General features: G+C 41.5%; 1 protein-coding gene across 1 annotated transcript in view; it reads right to left on the reverse strand.

Moving 5' to 3' along the window:
* Positions 1–22,761, reverse strand: part of zbbx (zinc finger, B-box domain containing) — a 77,644-nt gene that overhangs the window by 41,090 nt on the left and 13,793 nt on the right. Inside the window, exons 4-9 of the mRNA XM_033630789.2 lie at positions 19,580–19,682; positions 17,908–17,959; positions 17,073–17,188; positions 10,958–11,053; positions 2,458–2,595; positions 168–393 (exon numbers count right to left, since the gene is read on the reverse strand). Of these exons, the coding sequence (XP_033486680.1) occupies positions 168–393; positions 2,458–2,595; positions 10,958–11,053; positions 17,073–17,188; positions 17,908–17,959; positions 19,580–19,682 (731 nt within the window). The remainder of the gene's footprint in view (positions 1–167; positions 394–2,457; positions 2,596–10,957; positions 11,054–17,072; positions 17,189–17,907; positions 17,960–19,579; positions 19,683–22,761) is intronic.

Consider the following 22,761-nt stretch of genomic DNA (forward strand, 5'->3'; position numbering starts at 1 on the left):
CGCCTGGAAGATCAGCCCTGCACTCAATGCAACCTGCCTCCATGCCCTTGAAAGCTGGCACAGAGTAGGCACAAGAGAAGCACCCAGCACCCAACCTCACGTTTAAAGACAAGGCATGTGTACGGCCTCTTAGTCTGTTTGCCTGCAACCATGTATTCGCAGTTCACCTGGTCGGATTGGTGTCCACATTGCATCCTCACTCATTGGTTCTCCTGCTCCCTCATTTGTCTCTCCTCTCCACTGTCTGAGAACTTCCTGGAAAGATTTTGCAGACTCCTCCTCGTTGTACTCTCCTCTAAGAAGAGAGGCGGAGAACCCCCTCTCATCCTCCCTTTTCTGCCCCTCTTTTATCAGCTCCACCTTTTGCTCCACTCTGTGATTCACAGCCGGCACCTGCAACAAACAGAATATCTCCTCATGTTAGTCAGTAATGAATGGCCAAAAATATGATATAAGGTTAAGAGGCTGGCCTAATGTATACAGATTTCATTAGTAAAGGTTAGCCTTAACATAAATCGAACTCTAGTCACACAAATCTTGTAACAGTAAAAACCTCATTTGTATGCCTGTGTACTTTACCTTTGCATGACTAAATATTCAGTGGTTGATGAGTGCAAAATAACGGAAGGGACAGTTAATGAGATTTTGAATGCCTCCAGACATCACTGCCTGCTGACTCTGCAGGCAAGGGCGAGGAAAATCGTGTTTTTAAGTTTGCATGCATGCAAGCCCGGCTGTGACCTTGGCTATACCTTTGTTGAGACACCATTAAAAATTGATGGGGAATTTTCTAAATGCATCTATCTTCATGTTAGACCTCTAAAAAGGAGTTGGGCTGGAAAAAACAAAAATTTCAAATGCTCTCAATGCAGTTCATACTCACAAGAAAACATGTCAAATGGTGTGATTGAGCATGAGGCCTTGAGTCATATTCATCAGAAGTAAAACACTTGAGCATAATTCATCACATTACATACGTAAGAGTCACACTGAACAAGTCAAAATTAGTTGGCACTTGGCAATAGTTGTAATTTTCGAATCTCAAGCTTCTAAAAACCGTGTAGAAAACGACTCCTTCTCTTGAGCCGTCTGTAAAAGTAAAAGTATTATTGGAATTTTCAAATAGGAAATACCTCCTAGGAAAATCGGGTGTGATATTTACCCATTTATATATATTTTTAAAAGGAAGGTTTCAAAAATCTGGAGCAGTACACCGTGGAGTGGGTTCATGCTTGTACATATCCAGCCTGTTAATGCTAATTGCCAGTACTCAAACATATTAACCTCCCTGTTAACTCAGATAGTTGTAGCTGCTTCTCAGGTTGCTGGCATTTTGATGGGTCTTGACTCTATTCCACGTCTGAATTAATATATCAGTCGAGCACTATTTTGACATGAAAAGTATACCGATCTTCTCAGTACTGTCTGATCCCAACTGTTCGAAATGACTGCTGTGTGAAGAAGGTCAACTGAGCTCTGTGGTGTAAAGAGTCTGAAATGTCAATCTAACTGTTTTTGCCAGACCTAGACTGTTGGGGGGCATTTTTTAGTCTAAAGGTACATGCAGTTCACAAGCCTGCCTGTAGATACGGCCTGTGGATACAGCGTCAATTAGGTTTTGTTTGAAGGCTTTTCAATTGACTCACAGGGTGCAGAGGTAAAACTCACACGGTGCAAAGGCTTGTTTGACATGTTTCTGCTGTATTGTCACAGCGAGTGAACTACACATGGGGAGAATTTTCATTCGCGGGTCAATAACCATTTGAAAGAAATCACCTATTTTTACAAAATAATTGTTTGTGAAAGGAAATTTTTTTGTAATTTAAGATTCTGCACTGCTCCCTAGTATGAAATTAAAAATCAATTAAACTTGACGTAAGCACACAGAGCAGATTTGAAAGACAGATGAACCTGAAGTTGTAAAAGAAACAGCTGCATATCTGTATTCTTGACTTCTGATGCACTGATTTAACCCAGCGCTTTTTACATTTAAAGCTTTGACCTGATGCTCTTGTGGAGCGTAACCTTCAGTTCTGTTGTCAAAAGCTAACAACAGTAAGAGCCAAAAGGAAGGCCACATACTCAGACAGCATTGTTAATACACCGTCACTGGGAAAACATCTTTCATTCACAGCAATGACTCATCTTCTTATTATGACTGTTATTTCAATATTTTAAGACTTGCAAAAAGTCAATACAATCTACCTCACCCAGTGACATCAGAGCAGAATCTCATCTCATCATTGTTTAATGTGGTATATTATTATGTTGTACGTTGTTTGTGTGCTGCTTGTAAGTCAATGAACTATGTGTACAAGTACTGTACACGCTAATTAAGTGAGTCAGTGCATTTCCACACAATTGTATTCTTTATCCTAGACTCAGCCCTTCTTCACATATACAGTGCCTGCACTGGTGTTTGTGAGTACATAAATAACAGTAAAGATTACCACCTACCTGGCTGGGGTCAGGGTGCAATTGCATAGGTTTTGCCACAGCAGGACTTGTAAAGGTCTCGGGATAAGAGCTAGGGTTAATCTGTCTCTGGAAGCAGCTGACAACATCTCGAGTGCTCACATGGGTCTGTAAATCTGTCTGTAAAAGAAGGCCGCGGTGTATGAGATTAGATCAACATTGTTGTTGCCGAACAAAACGGCAGCAGCTGGCACTTTGTGAGAGATTCTTATAAATTCCCCAAATAAAATGAAATTAGTTGAATCAGAAGCAAGTGGGGGAAAAATGCATGCACTGTATAAAAGCAATAGATAATGCAGCATAAAATAAGACATTAGTCAGTTATATAGTCAGCATTTTGTTGGAGGAAAATAAAGCAACTTTGCAGAAGTTTTTAAGTGTGTGAACTACCTTGCACCAGGCGTCAACTGGTAAACTAACAACGTAGTGGAATCAGAACTAATGGTGTAACAAGTGGAAAATGTAGAGCAGCGAAACGCAGAGCAACATTTGGTCAATCATCCTTTTCAGTGAGAGGTAACATAGTCATTGTTAATTGTTTTTTGTCTCTGTTCTTATTTTGGTCTTCTCTTTGACTTTGTCTTTGTCCGTATTTTACTGTATATGCTGTGTTGTATCATTGTATAGAATTACTCCATGCTCAGTAATCTTACACTTACTGTTTTGATTCCAAAAGCCTAACCAGGGACAAGGGTAGAAAGCTGTATGCATTGCATCTACTTTGTATTTTACATATGAAGCAATTAGAGATGCACCGATCCAGCTTTTTCAGTTTCGATACCGATCCCGATGCTGTGGCTTTGAGTATCAACTGATACCCGATACTGATCTGATACCATGGTTGACCTAAAAAGCTATATACCTTTACATGTAGAACAGAAAAGACTAGAGGCATCAGACATTGATGACTACACAGTTCTTTGCTAAGATAAAATGAAACAAGATGAAACAATGATGAACTATTTATTTTTCACAAAAATAAGCAATTGTGCAACAGCAGTTGAAACAGTGTGAAATACCTCCACACAGCAGATTCTCTCCTTCGTTCCATGACGTATGACGTAGCTCACGTCGCAATAGATTTAAAGGGAAAGGATTGCCTCAGATATAGGTTGCATTTTCCGATACCCGATCCATCTGTTTTGATGATATCAGGGCCGATATTTGATCTGGATATCGGATCGGTGCATCCCTAGAAGCAATGTCTTGTGCATTTGTCTTTGTCAAATAAACAAGTAAATAAATAAAAGCGGCTAAAAAGCAGAGTCGCTTTACATGTTGCTGGAGGAGCAACCATGTGCCCGTCTTGTTTAGGTCGGGATGTGTGGACAGTAAAATCATTCCACGACCAGTAACCATGGATACCCAGAACCATCCAGAGGCATAGACAACAATAAAGCAGCAGCCAACAATGTAAGAAGAGGCAATAAAGGATTACATTACAGTGCACAAGTTAAAGGAGCTGATGGGGTCACAGGGGGTCGTAACTGATTGTGACATATAAATGACTGATTGATTGATTGATTCATTCATTCATTCATTGATTCATGCATTCATTCATTGAACAAGAGTGAGACTGCCTTCAGGGATCAACCAAGAAGAAGCGTCAAAGTGTAGACAAGAGATGAATCAGTCAAAAATGTCCACAAATTTTCGTACAATCAAGAATATTACCAAGTTCTGCTTCATTTACACTAACGACATGAAGGCAGTGAGATGAGGCCTCTACGGACAGCTGCCATGAACCTCATTTAGAGGCTACAACCTAATCATTTTAAGTGCTCATACCTACATCACTAGCATAACCTTGAAAGTCACGGTGATGAACTCAGTTTTATAGAGTTAATGTATGCACTTTTATTTCATGTAAATGAAACCACAGTGCAGAAGGACTCTAGTCACATGACCAAGCTGGTACCACACTTTATGTACATTGCCTTTACACTACATCCCATTTTAACCACAAAGCAATGAGGATCTATTGATAAAATCTATCCAATAACGCATCACGTACACATCCAGTCTCCTTGTCTTCCTTGAAAAAAATTCATTTACATATATGTGATCAGATATCTCCATACTTATGGACAAGAGAAAATGGGAGGCATGCTGCATGAGTGCTGATTGATTTTCTCTATTCCACAGGCTGAATTCATTATTCTGTTCCATTAATCACCATGGACCAGTTGGACTGTTTAGGTTAACCCGTCTGCAGACTATTATCCCGTCCTTGAAGGTGTCCGACAGAAACACGCAAACAAACGTGTCATGGAAATGTGGATCATGTGGAAGACAAGCTAGCCTAGGCTACAATATTTTGGTTATTTTATAATATATTTTATTGCCGGCCCCGAAGCCCCTTCACAGAGAGTCATGTGATGTAACAAAGCATGATCTTGAAGATGTCAAGCAACCTATTGATCATCGAGTAAAGTTTTAGCATCAATTTCATCCTAGAAACACAATCAAATTCTTAGTCTTATAAACCCCTTTGGCCCTTTCAACTTGTGGGTGTAATATCTGTCTAGCAATACGTACTAAACAGAAGGCATCATGCAGCTTAAGATCACCTCACGCCAGATATTTTCCCCTGCAGGACAGAAACACAATCATATGTTTCCTAGTTGGGAGTTCTTTGTTTACACCTATGATGGATTCTGCATCTGGTCTTGAACAGTTGTGCAAGGTAATAATGTCATTATGGATGGATGAATCTATGTACACCCAATCTGGCAAAGACAGAGACTTGTTCGTGGTCTGAAATATCTCCGGTCTCACTACTGATGAAAGCAGAGTGTGTTTCATTCAGTGACACTTTATGCATGTGTTGAATTAGTTCATTCAGTATCTTGTGGGAGGGAAGTTGCCCATGGCCATGAAAACTTTAAGAATCAAATCTTTGTCTGCAAACAATCCCACAAGCCCGGGGACATTACGCTCCTACTCTCAACACCCTCTGATGGCAAATCTTTGCATCGCAAGAGGTTTCAAACAAGCCTTCAGTTTTTCTCTATTGTTTTGGTCACCAGCCAAATGTGCTTACAGGTGCACATCAATGGACACTTAAGCCCTCGGTATGCTTCAAACTAAGAGCTGGTGAGATCATCTAAAAGCATCCGAAACTGCCTTTCTGGTGGTGTAACTGGAAGAGGCTGAGTCTGACAATTGTTTGTACCTTTCCCAACTATACAATCCAACAATCATACCATCTTTATAAAATAACCAGGTGTACAGAGGTCTAAGAGTAGCACCTTCTTTTTCAAGCTCTATTCTTCAGACAACTTCATGTGTACAACCAATTGTAACATAACAAATGCCTTCCAGCAGGCACAATTCAAGTGGGACACATGTTGCACAAGCTCTGAAAACTGTGCCATTTACAGTCCCAAATAGTCGGTGTTAAGACAGTACTTTGGGTTTATCCCTTTTTTTTTTAATCAGAAGATAAATGAATGGCAATGACACACACACATTTGACCACTACCTGCAATTATATTCTGGGTTGCTGTGTTTTGAGTTGCATGCATTATATTCAATTTGTGCGTATATTGTTGTAGAGTTATGGTTCGCTCTTGCATGTATTGTGTTGAATTCTAGTGTGTAGTTCCTCTTGTGATTTGGCCACAGCCATGAGAGAAATAGATCACACCTGTAGCACAGCGACAAGAGAATATTACTGGCAAGACAAAACAGAGCGATAGAGTGAAGCAGACGGGCAAAGAGAAAGAGACACAGATGGCGTGAGACCGGGGAACAATGGGACTAGGGAGCAGTGTTACCGCGGCCTGTGGTCACAGGTGAGGACAGCGCGCATGTGGTGACTGATTTGTGTGTGTATCTCTCTCAGCATACCTATAGCCCTGCCGTGATGGATTCGCAGTGGACATGGAGGAAGAAGGCCAAGCAGTGTTAGCACACCATGGTGACCTCAGGCATCAACAACACTGTTCCCCCTACACACTAGCCAGCTGTGGAACCACAGCTACTAGACAACACAAGAGACAGAGAGAGCAAAGCAGGCGGACGCAGTCGCAAAGTAGAATATGACAGGCAGTCCAAAGAACTGAGCCCACGAGCAGTTAAGGGCCTACTCATTCAGGCAAGCTACACACGGTCTGGACGGCTATGGTGTGCTGCCCAGACAAAGTGTAAGAAGCCTACAGCAGGAGAGGGCGGGTGAGGAGTAAAAACTAGTGCTGGGCTTGTTTTCTTATACCAGATCTGGTGAGGACGCCAGGGGACACGCTTTCTCACTCAACTAGCTGCTTGATGGGCATAACCAGTTACCATAATAGCAGTTACAGAGTCGTAAACTGTAGAATGGTTTGTTTACAAAGTGGCTGGACAATAGGAAGCGGTGACCAACTTGCAATGGACTCTGTGTCTTCAAAAAGGCTTCTGCTGTTAATCTTTTACTGTTAAAGCCTTGTTTTGCTGCTTGTATTACTAACCCAGTATGTGCACAGTATTTATGGAACAGTTTGTGAATAAATTATTCAACCTGACTCTTTGTACACTTGGGTAATTCCTTCTGCCCACTACTTTAAAATTGCACACAAGTCCTTGGCTCTTTCCTCGTGGCATTGTCACGGCCTAACATTTGGCAATGTGTTGGCTTGTTCCCTAGATTCTCTGACTACAATACAGTTCTTTCTATGCACAATTCAGAGTTGACATAAACGCAGGGAGAGGGGATTATTAGCATGATTATGGTGACCTTGGGTGTGTGATGCTGTGCTGTATGTCCAGTCTGAGATCTGTCATAAATAATTCAAATGGCATTAATCCAAACACTCAGATGGGTTTGTGTTCACAATGTCAGATAAAAAAAAAACATTGGCCTTGTATCTAGGAACTGTGGGCCTGCTAAATAATGCTTCCTACAATAAATGCAAATCCTGCTGGTGCTACCTAGTATATTTGTGGACAGCCCATACTATACCAGCTCTAAGATAATGTTCAGCAGTTGAACAACACCTTAACCTTGAGAAGGAGATGAATGGGGTTTGCAACGAGAGACAATGCAGTTAATCAGATTATTTAAATGATATCAGCTATGTGTGCTAATGTAAATTTTGAATATTGCTATATGACTAAACTCACCTGACATCAGAATTGTTTTGATACAGCGTGCCACGCCCATCTGGTACCGGTTAAGCTGAATCAAATACCAAGAATGCTCTGGAAACATTAATTGAGCCAGGTTTGTGTGTGTGTGTGTGTGTGTGTGTGTGTGAAACACGATCTGATGAAGCACTGACGAAAGCCCCAACACAGCGTACTGCTGAAATTAATATTCTTTTTGTCTTCCTGACTCCCATTCGCTGTCTCTCCCTCCCTCATTCTTTCCAAGGCAAACGAAACAGGATTAGCAGAGGAGAGAGAGATGCCTGCGTCAGCTGCATGTGTATAATCCCCAGTCTTTATGTCCTGCCAAAATACACAGTTTTGCATGTGTGATTGAATAAGAGTCTGCATGTGTGTGTGTGTGTGCTTGAAACTGAGAGAGCAGAGAGGAACACTGAGGACATATAAAGACACAGAGAGCTGCCCTGTGTGGTTTCAGGAAGCTCTTTCTACATGTATTCTGTTTGTCAGTATGTATGACTTTGATCCACCTTGGTGGCTATGCAGTAACATAATAGTCACTTGACTCAACCAGCAGCAGTCAGGTAGACACAAACACTGAAGAATGAGCTGTCTACATAAGCCAAGCAACACTGCATAAAGGCTGGTTAATGGTGTGCTGCTCTGTGTGTAATCACACAAAAATAGCTTCTACATAGCTACGCAAAGAAATGTATAGGTGCATATACAGTCATATAGACGTGCACAAATGCACACCGTATTACACATATAAATCATCCACGCAGCCATATCCATGCACACTCACAAAGCCCACATCGCAGCACAGTGGATCTCTCTGTGAGCACTTCTAGATGAAAATAATAGCACCCAAGAACACAGTCATATGAAAAGAAGAAGGCGAAATCACACACATCCTAGGAGGGGAAAAAATGTACAGCTAGCAGAAAACAGAGGATGCACATAAGCCGAGAGTACATGGAGGAGCTCCATAAAACATAGATACCAGTACACACACGTGAACACCAGTAACCGTAACAAAACTCCCATAGTGTATGAATTTAAAAACATGCCTTCTGCACATAATAAACACAAACACAGGTGTAAGGGGAAAAAGTTCATGCTGCAGAGACTTGTGCATTACGCATGAGTACCTGAGCTGTCAGTCTTAGCTTAGTTAATTATGGAGACCGAAACGGCTTGGTCTTGCAATCAAATGGGTTACCACGGTTATTAGGGGTGTAAACCACTAGTTTCATCATATGATATTATATAGATTCTTTGGACAACGATATGGTATTTGCCGATATCACAAAGTCTGTTGCAATGCAATTCAGTGGCAAGAAATCTACATGAGACAATATTATATGCCTGCTTAACACAATCAGTTACAGAAGAAGCTGCCACCCCTTTCTTTTTTGCTTTTTGCTATAAAGATAAAAATAAGCACGCACGCTTTTTCAGCCTAATATTGTTGAAACAGAACAGCTAATGTTGCTGTAGTGAGATGCCCGACCAGACAGGTACATCCTGTTTCCTGAGTATTTTAGCTTGTAACAGAATTGTTGACACGTGACATGCTTTGTCTGTCGACCCTAATTTTCTCTGACGTTGAAAATATTTCCACACTGCTTTTTTATTTCCGAATAAACAACATTATCCTTATCATCTTTTTCTTGGCTGCTTGCCTGCTGCTGTTTGACGATGATGCAGAAATCCAAAATAAAGGCGTATCCTCAAGATAATGATACGGATCGATGTTTTTCTTTTACTTTGCATCGATGATATTGAATCATTGATCACTGACTGGATATATTAATCCAGATTGGTGAATCGTTGCAACCCTAACAGTTGTAAGCAGCAGTGGACCTGATAGCAGTTAGTGCTTCTAAAGCTTGTTGAAAACACTGGTATACACTCCAACTTTAAAGAATGAGTTCATTTGAGAAGCAGCTGTTTTAAGCAAAGCCTACTTAAGCAAGCAAATTAGTGCTTTTGATGTCAACGAGGCAACAGTATGTTTACTAGCTGGTTAAAACTTCCTATCTCGGGCGACAGACACAAACGCTGCTGCGGAAACAGAGCAATAAAAAAAGAGCAATGTCTGCTTAACACCACACATTATGCAGTGCAAATTTAACATGATTTTAATTTAATTTATAAATAAGGTCATTTTAAAAATCCATACACTAAAAGGGTGTTTTAGCAACTCAGCACACTGTATTTCTTTATGAGCGTTTGGAAAAATGAGGTTCCCCTAATGAAAATGCTTCCCATACAAATTTGGGTTGATAGGACATTGCTTAATAAATACAACCCATTGTTTGAGAGTGTGTGTGTGTGTGTGTGTGTGTGTGTGTGTGTGCTTACAGCTTGTGTCCTGTATTCTACTCCCAGTGCATAGTGAATTTACAGCATATAGATCTGTGTATGTGTTATCTGCATTCATAAGCACTCACTGAGGGGGTTTGAGAATTACGAGTTGTGTGTAGATTTGTGCCTGCAGATGTTAACGTGTTAAATTACCATAATATTTTTCTATCATATATATAATAGCCGGGAACAATATATACTTCCAAAAAGTTCCAACATCATTCTATCCTCTTATTAAATGCCTGCTTTTATATATTTCTTTATCAAGATTAACTTCATAAATGGAGGCGCAAACTAGAGTCCTGACATTTGTCATCCATGATCCTTTATAATCATCATTAGTCAAATTACTCGACACATTCTTGGCAGATGTACTGCAGAATCTTTTTCCCTTCATGTGGATCCAACACAAGTGTGTTGGCTTAATTAAACTCTCTGACAATGACCTGCTGTCTTGTCTCTCCGTCTTATCTTTGACTGAAGATTGCTGTTGCTGGTCTTGGGTTGACTGTTGCCTGAGGCCTGTTCTCTGCTCTCTGTCTAAATGTGAGTGTGTGTGTGTGTGTGTGTGTGTGTGTGTGTGTGTGTGTATGTGCATGCGTGCATATGAGTAACCAGAAAAGGCATTTGTTATCAACCAATTTGCTAATGAGGGACATCCATTTTGTTATCAGGTAGAAGGACGCAGCAAACCTGCAGCAGCACAACACACACAGAGACTCATTCGCACGTTCTGTGCAGCCTTTCAGATAATTATGTGTGTGTGCATGCACATACAGAAGTGCGATTGGGTGCAGAAAGACAGAAAGGGGGGAAAAAGACGAGAAGTTGAGATAAGTAGAGACGGTAGTCGGGGTTGCAAGCAATGCAAACGACAGAATGAGTGAAGCAGGAGGAGAATGGGATCAGAAGGGGTATTATTGAAAGTATCTGTGCAGGAGAAAGAGAGACAGAGAGAAACAGACAGAGACACAGTCACAGAGAGGAGAGGAGATAGACTTGATGCTCGTGGGACCGTGCTCACCTGAATGGGGACCATTCTGTGGAGCTTCAGTGCTCCCTTCTGGTGGAATTTGGTAAAGCAGCCGATGCAGTAGTCCTCTGTGCATTCAGTACACATCTGCAAAACAGGGATGCACAGTTATGTCAGTGTGTTTATATGTTTGTGTGCATACATCGTGTGTGCATTAATGCATGTACATCTGTGTGTTTGTGCAAACGTGCAAGACACGGATCTGAAGATTTGTGTGCTTGTATGTTTGTGCGTCTTACAGAAGCATAAGATTGACAAAGGGTGATCATGTAGGTGCATGTATAGTATGTGCATGTGCACATGTGTGTAACTACCTGCGCTGACGAGCAGAAGCTTTAGTAATATTTGTTAAAGATTTACACCTAAAGTCGGATATCTTTCCCTCCTCTACCTCAACCTTGCCAAACTTTGACAGGAGGGATGAATATTGAAATGGATTCTCTGGCAGGATGCTGCAGTGTGTGTGTGTGTGTGTGTGTGTGTGTGTGTGCAAGCTTGAGAGAGAGTGCATGGGAGGGACTGTCTGTGTGTACATGTAATGCATTTGTGCTAAGTGTGTGTGTGTGCTGTGTATTTGAGTGTGTGTGTGTGAGTGAATGCATCTTAAGGGAGGTCATTATCATTTCTATCTGTGAGAATCCGGTCTTATTAGTGGGGAAAAGTCCTTGCATCAGCATGTTGGGAAGATAGGCCTAGACCGGGTGGCCGGAGCACACAGGCGAGGCCAGAAGGAGACAGTGAATTAGAAAGGAGGATATGTGGAAGAGGGTTGTAGGTGGGGGCGTGGGGGGTGGGCAAGGCTTCTTAAAATTCATAAACAACAAACAGTCAAGAATCAGCCAACATTTGTTTGGTTCCCTCTGTTTAACATGCAGGTTTATTTTTCAGTTATGGCCCACGGTTTCATCATCAATACCATGTCAAATTCAGAAAGTATAGTTAAGTGCGCTCTGTGAGGGAGGAGTACAATTCCCACAGTGGGACTTCAACTGTTTTTTGTGACTGTGTTTTCTTTCTGAATCCAACAATTTATATTCCTTCTTAGTCCCTTTCTAGCTACTTTTTACCTGTTATTCTGAGCTTAATGTAATATATAATTGAGCTAAACAAGGCAATACAATAAACAGAACCACTGCAGTGTTCCATACAAATTCACTGTGAATCAACAGAGGTCTTACAGTGCAATTTTCAACCAGCAAATTCACCAATTAATCCTGTTCCTTTCTTTTTTACTCTTTAATCTCATCTTCTGTCCCTTTTACTTCATTATGTATTAATGAATGCAATTATTTTTAACATTAGGTTAAGTCTCTTTTGCCCTTTACTTCTTTCTCACACATACCAGCCTGTGTGTGTGTGAGTGTTTGTGTGCAGTCACATCAGTGGTGCCACCAAGAGGTGGCCATGGGGGGACCATGACCACCATGATTTGCATTCCAGTAAATGTTTTGTTCCTTACAATTAATAGTCATTCATTTCTTTTCCATAATCACTTATCCTGTTGGGGGTCGCGGGGGGGCTGGAGCCTATCCCAGCTGACATTGGGCGAGAGGCGGGTACACCCTGGACAGGTCGCCAGACTATCACAGGGCTGACACAGAGAGATAGACAACCATTCACACTCACATTCACACATACAGGCAATTTAGAGTCACCAATTAACCTGCATGTCTTTGGACTGTGGGAGGAAACCGGAGTACCTGGAGAGAAAACCCACGCTGACACTCCCTCCCAAGGAACCCTCTTGCTGTGAGGTGACAACCAGCTTATTTAAAGAACATTTAATCACCTAACATACGTATATAAAGATAAATAATAGCTCAAAATGGGGTTGGTGTGTAATTCATAATGTTAACTTTAATGTTAATGTTAAGAAACCAATGTATATCAGTATGCAAATCTTTAACCCTCGTACTGACATGGTTTTCAACTAACCTCCACTACAGCAACATATTAGAATTCCTAAAATTCCTTTACTGCTTTTGGTTTTGGTGTGTCACCCCAACATTCTCTGTGTCCCCATATAACCACCCCTATGAAAAGATTCAGGGGGTGCCACTGATTCACATGCAAGTCTACAGCTGCGACATTGCCCTTTAATGGTCCCATAAAGCAGGGCCTCATTTCCCCTCTCAGGCCTGAGGATAAATTACAGCCACTCCCCAGGGACTAGGCATCCCTATCAGACTGCAAGCAGCATATCACTGCGCTCTCCTGTGCTACACAGGAGGAAATGAGGTCCTTTTTTTTTTGCCTGGATGACTCTGGAATACTGCACATGGCTAGACAGGTAGTGTGTGCGTGTGTGCACATGTGAGTTTGATAGTGTTTGTGCCAGTATGTGTGAGTCATAGTTTAAAAAAAGCCCAGATGTGTATATGACTGTGTGTGAGTGCCGTGTGTGTGTGTGTGTATACACGCTTATTTGTGTGCTTAAGTGCAGCTCCAGACAGAATGGCAGGGACAGAGTCGTAACACTTTCCATTATTGCCATCATTATAGGGCACAAGGGCTATCCAAAACGTGTGTGTGTGTGCGTGTGTGCGTTAGTGGACTGTGTGTATTTGTGTGTGTGTTTAGCCTATGTGCTTGCCCAGACTACTATAAGCATTGCCATTAAGCCCATCACTATGGGGCATCGGGGGCACTGGGCCCTTCATTGGACAATTCAGCGCCATCATCATCAAATGCACTATCAAGCAAATTACCACATTACATTTTAACGTAATGTGTGTGGTGCACTTAAAATAACTTATTCCACAACAAAAGGGGCAGAAAAATGGTAGCTGTCAGCTCAATCAGTTCAACCCCTCCCTCTCCTTCATTCCCTCTATCAATCTCTCCCTCTCCCTCATCGCTCTCATTCCCTCTCTCTTACTGTCTCTCAGCAGCATCAGTTATTCAATACTAAACTCCGCTGGCTTTGCGGTCAGACGTAGGATACGAATTACACACCGGTGGCCGAGGATCTAGAAGGCGGGGATGTGGGTGTGACTGGTCATCAAGCATGTATTACTCGCCTCAGTTTGCCACAGTCCATTATACACACACATACACACACACAAACACACACACAAACACACAGTAATCATTTCTCTCTGTCTCTCTGTCTCTCTTCCTCTCGTCCACACGTACAGTTGCAGGCCACGGTCCCTCCTCCTGTGTAACAGTAGATGAAGCGCGAGGAAGAATAAACAATGGTGCCCTCAGAGGTCTCCAGTATCGATGAATGGATCTGGCTAAACTGTTATCAGTGCAAACACAAACACACAGATAGACCAACAGATAGGACAGCAGAGGCACGGCAAGAGAAAGAGACAGAGGCAGGGAGAGGAGAGGAAAGAAAGAAAGAAAGAATATGTGACGCAAAGACAACGAGGTAAGCAGGATGGGAGATAGCAGGTATCTGAATGACAAAGGGAGATAAAAGCTGATGCAGGAGTAAGAGAAAGAACAGAAATATAGACAGAGACAGAGGGCAGAGTGGAAGGTAAAGCAGCAGAAACAAATTAACACAGAAAAATGGAAAGTGATTGACATGTAGGAAAAAAAGACGGAAGAGAGATGGAAAATGAGAATTTCTAAATTTTAGCAAGAGTGTAGGTCAAGTAATTTGACTCCTTATTTGACAGCCGAATGCTAAAAACTCTGTAGATTCACTACTAAAATCTGTGTGTACAGAAAGACAGAAATGTGCGTTCTTTTCATTGGATTTATAAAGCCTTATAAAGCTGCACAAGCCTCATTTCCTCGCCAACAGACAGCCGTAAATGAATGGGAAGTTTCGGCCCCCAGATAAAGCTGCAGAGTGAGTGCTTCTCGCTTTCAAGCTGTGCTCAGGTACAGGCAGCTGCAGACCCACACCCAGGTTGAGCCTGCCCAGTGAGGCTCTGAGATACAGTAACATTATTTTGTGTTGTGTGTTTGATATGTAGTGTAGGGCTGGGCGATATGTCCTGAAAATTATATCACGATATTTTTAGGCTATATCTCGATACACGATATATATATCTTGATATTTTTAAATCTCCTCAAAACACTTCATTCATAGCCTGGAAATCCAGACTCAAATCTAGAAAGATTTTGAGTCTGGCCCTCATAGATACACCCTTCCTACCCAAGGGGCGGCACTAACTGAGGCATATTAAATGCCGCTGCCGCACGCAATTGGATAGCACAATGGCCAATCAGAGCAAAAAACAAGGTTACGTATTCATTGCAGTTAGCCCCGTTGGTTTGCCAACCAGTGGGTCTAACTGATATATTATGCTTCTGCCGTATCCCGTCGGCAAAATGGCAAAAACATCCTTCCTGGAAGCGAAAGCTTCTATGGCAGTCTTCTGTTCCTCTCTCAAGGAAAAAGATAAGTGTAGTTGGCTTAGCGTTTCTTCCAAAGCTAAACTGAATGGACGCGGTCCTTCTGCAGCTGCCATCTTGGCTGTTTTCTTTTAGACTCCTACGACACAGCGCTGTCGTCATCATGTTACACTGCCCAGAGCCCACCTCTGTCAGATAGACTGATCTGATTGGTCCAATTTGCCATTCAACGGGCTCTGCTCGTCGGGACCAGATTCCTGTGCAGTGCAAATTTGAATTTGTTAGGGGCGGGGCATCTGGATTTCCAGAGTACTTCATTCAATATTTCTGACCAAATACCCTCCCTGATGTAAAAAAGTTGTAGGGATTACTATTCTTGTTTTTTTTATTCCCTGAAAAAATAACGCAATGAGATTGTTGATCAGTAATCATCAATAATGTGGATATAATGACTAAGTGGTTTAAGGCAAGCATTAAAACAAAAAGTCTGGTAAGTTGATAAATTTACACCACTACTGTAATGCAGCTTTTAAAACGAGGGAAAGAACACAACCTATGCCATATCACAATACAACCATATCCAAAATTTAAGACGATATTTAGTCTCGATAATGATAAAATATCTTCATACTGACCACCTTGATCTAATGCTGGCCAAAAAAAATGCTGTTGCAAATTTTCAATCTGTCGTTAGCATAGTCAACACACATTAGCTCGGAGGGCTAACTTGGCTTGTCAACTGGATTACGTGAATGCCGCTGTCGCCCTAAAAATCTGCTCAAACTCTTAACGAATAGTCCAATATTCCTATTGAACATCCAAATCCGATTCCACTGACATAATTCTGTGTCTAGTATAGCTCTAGTAAAAACACCCTAGATGTACGTTTGCATATCGATATTTGTGTCTGCTCCACCACTCATTTAGCTTGTCAATAAGAAGAACAGCACAATGCAACGTCACAAACTGTGTGACAACAGTGATGTTCTGGCAGCTCAACAGCTGTCATTACACACAACCATTTTGCACAGCTGTACTACTTACAGTGCTAAAACCACTAATTCATCACATCACCTCTATCCAAAACATCTCAATCATCATATTAAGCATCACAAAGATGTTCAATGATTCATTTATGGATTTATTATTGAAACAGACTAGAGTGCTTCACAGCTCACAATAAAATGAAAAGATTAACAGGGAAATAACGGCTCAAATGTAAATAAAAAGAATGATACATTCTTCACTCATAAATAATTTAAAATTAAGTTTATAAATGTGCCTTTGACATTGACAGGGCTGTTCAGATTGCATACAATCCATACAAACTGTGTTTTACTACAAGGTTACATCCATATACTATCCATGGTTACGACACATTGTCACCACAGATCTTTAATAATTACCAGTTCATGTGTGGGAAATGGCATCATATGCATGCTTTTTGTGCAAACATGAATCATCATTTATACATCTGGCCCCTGGTATTATTAAGTATGCATAAGTGTGTGTGCATGTAACTATCAATGTAAAATCAATTTACAAACAAACCTACAAATAAAGATTTTGTCTGAGCTTGTTTTTCCTCATCAGAGACCTAAAGCATGCATGCCTCCAGAGGAGCGGTGTTTGTCTTTTTGTCAGTTGAAAAGCCTGCAAGGTGAATGTTTGATGAGTGTTACTGGGCTTTCTGTCCAGAGAGAGAATTCTTAAACTGCCCAACACTAGAGTTGCAAAGATTTCAGCTATGCAGTGCCTTCTGTGCGTGTTCACTTGTTTGTGTGCTTACCACGCCTGCAGTCTTGACTTCACACTGTCCACAGTATTTCCCCTTCAGCCTATTCTTTCTTGTCATCAGAAGACTGACAGTAGGGTTTGGAGGTGGAGGTGGTGGCTGAGGTGGGGCTGAACAGAACAAGTATACTGTTGTTAACACTTGGCAAGGGGATATCCTTTAACTTTATGGACATTGAAAGGATATTTACATATTTTATTAACTGACCTCCTAGCTAGTCCAACAATGATTCAGTGACAAACAGAAACAATGTCAAAAATACACAATAGATATGCTTGTGTTTTTCGTGCAAAAACCATGAACAATTAAAGGTTATTAAAGGTCAACTATATGGAGTTATCAGCCACTGTTGTAAAAGGTTTTGTGGAGTAAATGACAACAAAACAAAACGGTTATATCACCTATTACAATTATGACTACTCGTATAAAAAGTCCGTCCTTTTAAAAGTGCATTTACTGTTGCTGTGTGGCTGTGTGGCTGTGTGATTTTTTGCCTCAGGCATGTTCAAAACATTAATAATTCTGCCAAGGTTGGCCACTGGTTACAGAGATCAATCTTTAACAAGAGATCTCCACAGTCAGGCACCTGTGATGACAAGTATCCACCTTACTGAAGTAACCGTGTGCAAGACACTGAACCCCTACCAGTTTCCAGGGTGCTGCTCTGCAGCTGCTCTTGAATGCTAACCTCCACGCGGAGGGCACAAAGAACTTCAGTACGGGGTAATGTTTCAAAGGACCCACGATTTTCGAGAACACATCCGTGTCAAGCCGACCTGGTGCAGGTAAGCCACAGCTGAAGCCGAGGCTGTGACTGTAAACTACTCACCTGTCAGCGGTTCATCCTTCAGCACTCGGATCTTCACCTTGCCTGCTGACAGCTGTTGGGGAGACAGGAAGTGACACATCAGTGGCAAGAGTCTGTGTGAGCTCTTTGTTTATGTGTTTATATATAGGTTTCAGTATGGCTGGTATGTTTGAAGTAATACAAGCTTAGATGAGGGATTTCAGTATAAAAATAGTAATAACCCATTCTTCAGTTCAATCATTCTTGTTCCTCTTTAATCTCAGGGAGTATAACCTTTAGAAAAGGAGACTTTTTCTGGTATAAACTCAAAGGCGTAAGGGTTTCCCCCCCTGAAATATAGGGTACAAGCTTATCTAATCAAGGTGCAAAGTGCAATCTCAAGTCTGCAATACACAGTGCACTTAATGAGTAGTTGTACACTTTTGGTATGTTTATAGACCCAGGCACATGGTGCATCCACAGCATATATAGAAACAGAAATTAGGAGACATCTATCACAGTTGATGTAACCCTTAAGGTCACAACCTACAAGGAAAAGCTTCTTGAGGTTTAAGGAATGCGACTAGACAACAAGAAATGTATATTCGTTTTCAGTGGTAATTAGCATGGCAACAAATGTGTAAGCTAAGTCACTAAATATCAGAATAATCTTACATAGACGCCCTTTTTTAATGCACAAGTTTGAAACTACTTTTTTACCTTCAAAAACTACCCTCAAAATCATTTTAATGATACACTGATTTGTAAGAGGGAGAATGGCACCTCTTAATGGCAACTCCACACCACAAACACTTGTTCCAGAACAATGTATAGACATCAAGGCAGAGGTGAAGAACTGTTGTTGTAAAAAATCAAAACCTAATACACCGTTTAGCCTGGCATGAATTATACATTGTAATGGAGCAAAGTAATGGAAACTGTTTACACTGTTCTGACAAATGCTCTAGTGATCTGTCTCAAAGCTAACAGGAAAACAACAACAATCTGACAACAGAGTGTACATCCCTGCCAATGCCCAGTGCTTTCCAAACACTCATTAATTTGTGGCAGCCTGCCATAATATTAACATGACAGCCAGCGCAAACCCCTGGTAGCACGCTGCAGCACTGAGTCTAACCTGTGTAACAGCAGCAACAGAAAGTTTCCTGATCTGGTAGGGAGTCATGAATTTGTGTTCCTAACGCCATCAACTGAAGGTCCATATTTACATCGGTGGTGTGCCACTCCGAAAGTAGGGATGCCAAATTGCAAAAATACCAATTCTTGCATAATGTTGCTTTAACACATCAGCTGGGGAATATTAAAATATGCACATCATGTAGGTTCAAGGCTATCAAAAACAGCATACAGTGATGAAAAAAGTAACGCTTGCACGCTTACTCCTTGCCACACAAGTTTAATGAAGACAAAGTTTCGATCCTACTTGGATATTCATCAGGTCAAAATGTTTTACAAGTTGGAACCACAACTATATTTATACATAATGCACATCAACGGTTGACAGGTTCAGTGGTGGCAGGTGTGGTTAACCATGTCAATCAACAACTCAATAAAATACAGGTAGAAAACGCAAGGGAAAAACATAGAAAAATGTACAAGGGAAACAACAGTACTTTTTTATGTATTTCATTTTGATTGTCAATTGATGTGTCATACACACATCTGCAGATGTATAATTAGAATTCTTTTGTACCTTTTGGAGTGTGTTCTCCTTGGTCTTCTTGGCGCTGTTTGTTACAGCATTGCTGTTTAAAGAGCCACGCTGGCCAGACTTCCATCTAAACCCTCCAGAATGCCTAAACAGACAAAAAGACAAATGAGGGGAGAGAAAGGGTTTGTCTTTGGTGAGGTAAGCCAACAATCTTGAAATATAATCCCTTTGACTTTGACATGCATACTTCATCTATGGTATCATAGCTACCAAGAGCTACAAGTATCAATAGGTATCATATTTCAGAAACTGTGATTACATCTGTTTCTGTGCTTGTTTTGATTTTTGTTTTCTGCCTTTTTTCTTTTGCAAAGACATAAGCATGTTCATGAAATGTAACAGTCCCTCAGGTATTCATTTTACATTAGAGGATCTGGGTATGGGAGCTAAAACCTTAGCAATCCTTCATAAATAACAATGTAATATAAGCACAAGCAGGGTTTTGTTGTATCTGTTGACGTAGCATACAGTATATATGAATAAAGCATAGTGAATGGAGGAGATTAATTTCTTTACCACACAAAAGAATAGAATAAAATCATCCTTAAACTGTATTAGACTTGTAGGATTTAGAAAAAAACTGCAGTGCTAACACCTTGCCGCTCCTGCATTTCCAATAGGGCAAAAGTAAAGCAGGATAAATTTAACAAAAGTCAGGATTATTGCATTTTAATCCATTGAAGTACCAAAGTAGACTGAAGCATTTTAATAACGGTTCCAAGGTTTAAGTAGAGGAGAAGGCACTGATGTCAAGAAAAAGGAAAATAACATCAGCATGAAAAAGGTGTAACAGCCCCACGTAACTTAATCCCTAAATCCATGACGGAAAAAAAAGTAAAAGGAAATTAAGAAAATCACTTTGTTCCATTGAACAGAGCAGAGTGTTTAATTTATCACAACATGGTCCTTGTGTTAAGAGGAATAAGAGCAGCGAGGCAAAGCTCTTTGCCACTTGCCTTTACACACACACAAGAGTTTGGCTTTACCAACATAAACTGTGCGCATATACAATGTCATATAGCCCAAATTGTCACACCATGTGATTCAGTCAAAGGCCAAAACGATTTTTTTAACTTGCTGCAGACAATAGAGGTCTATTCAATCTCACATTAAAACAGAACATGAAAGGTTAAAGGGGTTATACCTGCTAAAACAAACACACACAGGCATCGATACAGATAAAAAAAAAGACAAGAATATGAATGCAAATGCAAACACACATGCATGCACATACACACACACACACGCATGCAGGACGCTCCTGTCAGTTGCAGAAAGTGAAGAAATGGAGAGGGATCCTCATTTAGACGTGAGTTATTCATGCTCATGTTGTTGAATTATTTATGCTATTTATGCTATTGTGATGTCTGGCTGTCTTTGAAAGAAGTTTATTTTGGATTGAGCTGGCAGCCTGTCAAGGCACAGGAAGTCAGACTCTATTTGTGTGTGCGTGAGAGTGTGCGTCTCTCTGCATTTGTGTGTGTATGTGATGGCAAGAGTTGCCAACACCCCTGACGCCATCGCTGTGCTGTGCTGACACTGAGGGTGGGCGTCAGGTAATCACCCTGGCGACATCACCTTGGCAACTGGACTGTCGCTAGGGGAGACAGTTGAGGCACACCCGTGTCGGTGCAGGATGACAGGGTGTCCCCTCAGGACAGGCAACCTGGAGAGATAAAGTGTGTGTGTCTGTTTGTGCACCTCTGTGGACTCTGCATTAGTGACGATCTCATTATCCACACAGAGACACACTCGGCGACACCCACACACGTGTGTGTGAGTAAACAAAAACACACTTCGAAATAATAATGGCTTAAAGTTGTTTTTAGAAACGTACAGATACTGACACATTCCCACAGTAAATGTTTCGCTGTCTTACAAACACACACACACACACACACACACACACACACATACACACACACTACCATCTCCAACTATTGCACTGACTGTGAGTGGTGCTGGCAGACCACTGCAAACTGCAAAGATTAATCTGCACAACTAAAGTTTTTTAACACTTTTAACTAACAGTAACAGTGTGCTTATATATGTGTGTGTGTGTGTGTGTGTGTGTGTGTTTAAGGGAGTTAGTGAGAGAAAGAGATTTTGTCAGTCTGTGTAAAGCCAGCCATGCAGTGAGAATGACATGCAGTGACCTGACCACACCTGTTACGCAGAGAAAATCACATAAATAGACACGTGCACACTCACACGCTGCCGCGCACCTTTTACCGTCTCGCGGATGGATAGCAGACGACAACCTCTGAGTCACAACTTGCATATTGGAAACAAACATCAAACACGACACCAAATGCCACCTCGTCAAAGAACATTTCTTCATCAAAGTCAAAGCAGACGAAACACAGTGAGGAGCACTGTTTCACATTAGCTTGGAGCGAGCTCACATTTGGAAGTGATAAACAGATACAGTATATTGTAAGGACAGGAGAAGAGACGGCAAATGATTCGACGTTAACCCAAGGCAAACAACGACTGTCGTACCTTGACACACTCGTGTCTAACGCGAGGCTATCACCTTTAACTGACCCATCTCACCCAAAGGGAGAAGTGACAACATCTGCACCTGCATGCGCACACATACGCAAATGCACACACACTCTGACGTCTAAGGCCAAAGTGATCAAGTCCACTCTCAAATCCCTCTCTCATTTGCCCTTTTTAAATAGGAATTGTGCAAATTTGCAGGAAAGCCCAATCAGTCTTCGTCCAGCATTGGCAGTATAAAAACAAAACTGGGGAGTGCAGCAAAATGCTGCCTACCTACTTTTGTTCATACAGAAGTGACAGTTAATGGCCTCTTCGTTTGCGGGGGCAAGGAGGGCGTGCAATTCCTTGTCTCCCCAGTTGCTCATCTTTACAGTGTCTGTCAGGTTTGCGTTTCCCTCTTGCTACTAGCTGCTCATTCCTGCTATCAGCTGTTTCCTGTTAGTCCACCGCCAGTGGGTCGCATGTGCGGCGTCATCAACAGCTCCTCTCACAAGTCATCAACAGCTCCTCCCGTGGCGGAAGGCCGCCTCATTCTTTTTAAACCAAAAAGGTTCCGCCGATATGTTTACCCCTCCGCGGCGGAAAATTGGGCACCTCGGATCAACTCGCCAATCCAGCTACGTGTGTCTAAACACTCGCAGCTTGCTGGCAAAACG

This window comes from Epinephelus lanceolatus, chromosome 4, assembly GCF_041903045.1.
Source record: "Epinephelus lanceolatus isolate andai-2023 chromosome 4, ASM4190304v1, whole genome shotgun sequence".
In the NCBI taxonomy this organism is placed as follows: Eukaryota; Metazoa; Chordata; class Actinopteri; order Perciformes; family Serranidae; genus Epinephelus; species Epinephelus lanceolatus.